We start from the raw sequence: 5,310 nt of genomic DNA on the forward strand, positions 1-5,310 counted from the left end.
TATCTATTCATAGGCTGAAGGACATGTAAGATGCATCCAATTTAGGGAAACTATAAATAAAGCAGCTATAAAAATCTGTGTACAGTTTTCTTTTATGAAAATAAGCTTTTATTGAATTTGAGAAAAGAACAAAGGGTATAATTGCTCAATAATAATGAAAAAATATGTTCAGTTTTGTAAGAAACTACAAAACTATCTTTTAAAGTGGCTGAGAATGTTGAATGTCTACCAGAAATTAGAGGTTTCTCCACATTCTTACCAGTATTTGGTGCTGCCTATGTTCTAGATTTTGGCCCTTCTAATAGATGTGAATTGGCTATCTTATTAATATAATTTTGTATTTATATTCACAATTTTATTTTATTTTATTTTTTTGGTTTTTTGAGACAGGGTTTCTCTGTATAGCCCTGGCTGTCCTAGAGCTCACTTTGTAGACCAGGCTGGCCTCGAACTCAGAAATCTGCCTGCATCTGCTTCCCAAGTGCTGGGATTAAAGGCGTGCGCCACCATGCCCGGCTAATATTCACAATTTTATACTTATTACTTGGTTAATGATTTTCTTCTTACTAGACAGTGAGTTTGATGATAGTAAGGAATGTCTCTATGATTTTTTTCATCTGTTTTCATCTCTTATGTCTAGCAGGGTACCTTGAGCATATTAGAGCTTCAATGAATATTCAAAGAAATTAGTCAAAATCATATCACTCCATCTTGATTATATGCTTTTATTTTTATAAGGCTCTATGATTTGGGGGGGATGCTAGGACAGGATTTGACCTACTTAGACAATGACATGAAATACTAGCCCCCAAACTGTCAGAACTCAGAAGCATCGACAGCCATCAGAGGCAGCTGCCATATAGTACTTTTCTTTTTCATGTCATATGAGAAAATCTGACTTCTTACTCAAGCATTTCTTCAAAGCTTCATGGATGTCTCTGTTTCTCAGGCTATAGATAATGGGATTAAACATAGGTGTCAGGATAGTATATAGCAGAGAGAAACCTTTGCGTAAATATTGGGAAGAGTTGGCTGAGGGCACAAGATAGGTGGCAATTAGTGTTCCATAAAATACTGTGACAACAGTGAGATGGGAAGAACAGGTGGAGAAAGCCTTTTTCCTGCCTGTGCCAGATGGGATTCTTAGGATGGCAATGAGGATGCAAGAGTAGGACATTGTGATGAGGAAAAATGGGACCAGAGTGACTGCAGAAGAGGTGGCAAAGGCAACGGTCTCAGTCAGTGAAGTATCCATGCAGGAGAGATGGATCAAGGGGGCAAAGTCACAAAAGAAGTGATCAATTTCATTAGGGCCACAGAAGTTTTGTCTACATAGCAGGACCATGGTGATGGCTGTGAGGAAGAAACAGCAGAACCAAGACCCAATAGCCAACCTAAAGCAGAGAGAACCAGTCATGAGGATGGGGTATCGGAGAGGCTGGCAGATAGCTAGGTAGCGGTCATAGGACATCACAGCAAGCAAGAGGCACTCTGTTGCAGCAAGGGATCCAAAGAAGTAGAATTGTGCCAAGCAACCAACCACTGAGATAGTCTTCTGGTCAGCTATAATAATCAGCAACATCTTGGGGACAATGTTAGAGGTGTAGCAAACCTCCAGAAAGGACAGGTTCACTAGGAAAAAGTACATGGGAGTGTGAAGAGCATGGTTGCACAGCACTAGGAGAACAATAAGGATGTTTCCGGAAATGGTTAGGATGTAGAAGATGCAAAACATTATAAAGAGGGAAATATTCAGCTGTAAGATGGAAGAGAATCCTCGAAGAACAAACTCCACTATCACTGTTTGATTTCCCCAGGATAAGGTCATCATACTTTAGTTTCTGTGAAGGACACAATTATAAAAGCATACATAATATAGCTGTTTCTACTTTATGCAAGAACGTGAACAGAATGATTTTTATTCTATGCTCTCTCTACTCTCTGCTCTATGAGTGAAGAAGAGAAGAGGGCTTCTTTAAATCACATGAACGAAAATAATTTAAAATAAGAACTTGCAGCTTTTTTCTTTCCTTTTTCCTTATTTGGTATCATCACTTCATCAGGAGCAGAAACATATGAGCTAGAGGAATATAAAGATGGAGAGAGAACTGCATATTGCACATTCTTTCTGGGTGCATTCTAGTAATCTGTGGGTTATAGACAGGAAGGAAAATCTAAAAGGAAGTGCCACAGAGAAAACTAGGAGGATGTTTGTGAAATGACAAAGAGAACAAGGTGAGACAAGGATGCAAGACAGAGTCCCTTCTATTTTAAACAGTGACAGTAATTGTCATCTAAGACATTTAAAGAAATCCTTTTCATATCAATTTTATTCTCCTCTCCATGAATTGTGTGGTGTGGGTCATTTCTGAATTGTTTTCATGGCATTTTAAAGACTATGAATAGGAAGTTTGAGATTCTCTGATTCCAAGGTTACAGGTTGTGAAGGCATAACCGGGGACAAGTACATTATCTTTGAAACAGTTATTATAAAGGCAAATTAAAAGATTTTTATCTAAGGCTTCAATAAGTTATACCCATTTTGGATATAACAGCACAAGGAGTTGATAAAGTACAAAACAAACTATTCTGCTCATGTTCTATCCAGTACCAGAGAGTGTAACCAACTATGTGTATGAGATGTGTAATTTGGGGACTGCTGGGTGAGTTAAGGAATCCTAGCTCTCCTCTTCAGTTGCACTTTGATGAAAGCCACTCACCAACAACAAAGCACTAAGTAAACAGAGAAGCACTCCTAACTCCTGCAATGGTTCTAAGGATGAACCCACTGTACTTATTTCAAGATCTGAATCCTGTATGAAACTTCTCATGGTAATTATGGAGAAAATATATGGTTGAGTAAGGCAAGGTAAGATGAGAAAAATCTATGTATAGGCACATAAAGCACCATGTGGGTGTAACAAAGGGCTTGATACCATGATAATTCAAAAAGTCTTAAGTAAAGCCAGGAATTCTGCTTCATGAGTCTGACTTTATATTTGGTCTAGCTTTCTCAAGTCTCAGCTTTTTTTTTCATTGTAAATGAAATAAAAGTTTGAAGAAGAATGTAAAAAATGTAAAAATCAAATAAAAATATTGGAAAACCATTGACTATGCTGGGTTTTGGGTAATATTTAAGCTTACTACAGAATACTCTGCCTTAGAAGGACCACTGATAGCAAATATCAATCTCTCTTGCATTGCCCTGAACCATGAGTGGTCATGAAATTTGGTGTTAAAAATTGATCTTTCTTGCCCTGTCATACCTACAACCTTTTGTTAATATGCTGATCCTATTTTTACACTGCTGTAGAAAACTAGAGACCATCCTATGGGATACGAATTCTAACTTACTGAGGGTTTTATAGAACTAACCTGCAATCTCTATGAGTTCTAACACTCACAGGATGCCTAACATCTAATGATTCAGACTCTGAGCTCATATAGGGAAGCTGTGAAGAAGTGACTTCTCTCTACCTGCTGCAAAACAAACCTATGATTTGAGATCTTAGAAAAAAAGTTCAATTATGACACTGTACAGCTAGACTCCTGAATACTGCTGCTGATAATAATGATATGTCTGCCCCAGCTAATCTTCCAAGTGCTGAAAATCTAGGACTGAAAATCATCACTGTAACTCATTACAACTGCAAGTACTTTACAGGTAGTTACACTTTATGTGGGAACACAGAGATCTTGCATATCTATCCATGCATTTCAGGCAAAATGAGACAGTGATGAGATTTAGACTTATTGTGGACCTCTAACTGCTAACAACACTGACTATCTGGGAGTGTAGCTAAAAAGGCTTGTCTACATCATCAGACAAAGGTAAAAATAAAAATAGTTCCACAGGGCAGACTTCCACACAATTTTAAAAATTGAGGAGAGGGAGGAAGCTCTTTTTTTTTTTAGTATAATTCCATAAAAAGTATCATTCTCTTTAAATATTCTATAGTGTCTCCTGGACTTGCTTTTGATTTACTTTTATATTCTTTCTTTATCATCATTTTTAAAAATCAGAGTAATCTATTATCTTAAAAACTTTCAGAAGCATTTTGGAGAAGTTGCTCAGAAACTTAATCTTTCCCCTCTACCAAGTGATTGCCCCACTTGCTCAGAGTTGCTTCATACCCTGGATATAGCACAGAGAATCCTGAAATGAATAGAAAGTTTAGTCAGAATAAATAGAACACAATGGAGTCAAATTAAGAACACGGGCTCTAAAACTAAATGGGCTAGGTTCAAATCCTTCGCTCAACCACAAATGTATTTGAGAAAACTTGAAAACTTTAAGGAAAGAACAACTATATTTCCTCCCATTCTGTGTGGATGAGGTTTCAAGTGTAATAAAGGTAGATGACCTGACCTCCCTACCCTAACTTGCAATCACAATCTCCTCAGCTAAACTGAGGAAACTTTAAAAGGGCTTTGTTGAAAAAGCCAGAGGTATAGGCTCTGTTAAAAGGCTTTTACATTAACTGTTCACATACACTTTTCATTCAAGAACCACAAGAGTCTAACAAATTATTCAGTGGGGAGTGCAAGATGGCGGTACATGACTGAGCCCAGAGAATGTGTTCCTAAGTGATAGTATATCCCACACCTTCCCTTCCATATATTTTCTCTCCTCTCTTTTCCTTCCATATATTTCTCTCCCTGCTTCCCTTATCTCTCCTAAAAAGACTTCCCCTGCACTGCCTCCTTTCCTCTCAGTTCTGTCCAGAATAGGCAATGTTGCCATTAGGTAGATGGTGGACACCTTCTGGAACACATCTGCTTCCATTAACTAGAGATGTTCAACAAGAACAGCTTTAAAGACAATTAAAAGAAATCAATTCAATCAGGAATTAGTTACGTTGTTCTTTTTATGTGACAGGTGCCCACTACAAAGCTCAAACTGACCTGGAACTCTGTCCCCCTGCTGAAGTTTTTATGTGCTGGGATTATAGGTATGCACCATCATGTCTGGCTTAGATTGAAGGTTTCTAACATTCTTTTGAAACTTGACTTTGTTATTGTTCTAACATAAAATATTCCATTTCTCCAGGATGGATTCATACACAAATTTGTGAGGAAAAGAAAGGGCTTGTCACAACCAAAGTTAAAACACAAATACTTTGTAAATTGCAGGTTTTGTTACTTTCATTTGCAAGATTGAAAACAAAACAAAGGAGGATGTGAGGTGAATTTAGGGATCTTCTATATGGAACCCATTCTCTGAACTGAAGGCAAGGGATACATATCATCAATGGCCACTCATTCGATTCATTCAAAAATGGAGTTCACAGTAAAACAGTGAACTCATGC

General features: G+C 37.6%; 1 protein-coding gene across 1 annotated transcript; it reads right to left on the reverse strand.

The window, feature by feature from the left end:
- Positions 1 to 835: 835 nt before the first annotated feature.
- Positions 836 to 1,848, reverse strand: LOC110292031 (olfactory receptor 11A1-like). The gene has a single exon (XM_021159188.1). It carries the CDS (start codon positions 1,829 to 1,831, stop codon positions 881 to 883), a length of 951 nt encoding a protein of 316 aa, XP_021014847.1. The 5' UTR covers positions 1,832 to 1,848; the 3' UTR covers positions 836 to 880.
- Between the last annotated feature and the right edge of the window lie 3,462 nt (positions 1,849 to 5,310).

Source organism: Mus caroli, chromosome 3, assembly GCF_900094665.2.
Source record: "Mus caroli chromosome 3, CAROLI_EIJ_v1.1, whole genome shotgun sequence".
Classification (NCBI taxonomy): domain Eukaryota; kingdom Metazoa; phylum Chordata; class Mammalia; order Rodentia; family Muridae; genus Mus; species Mus caroli.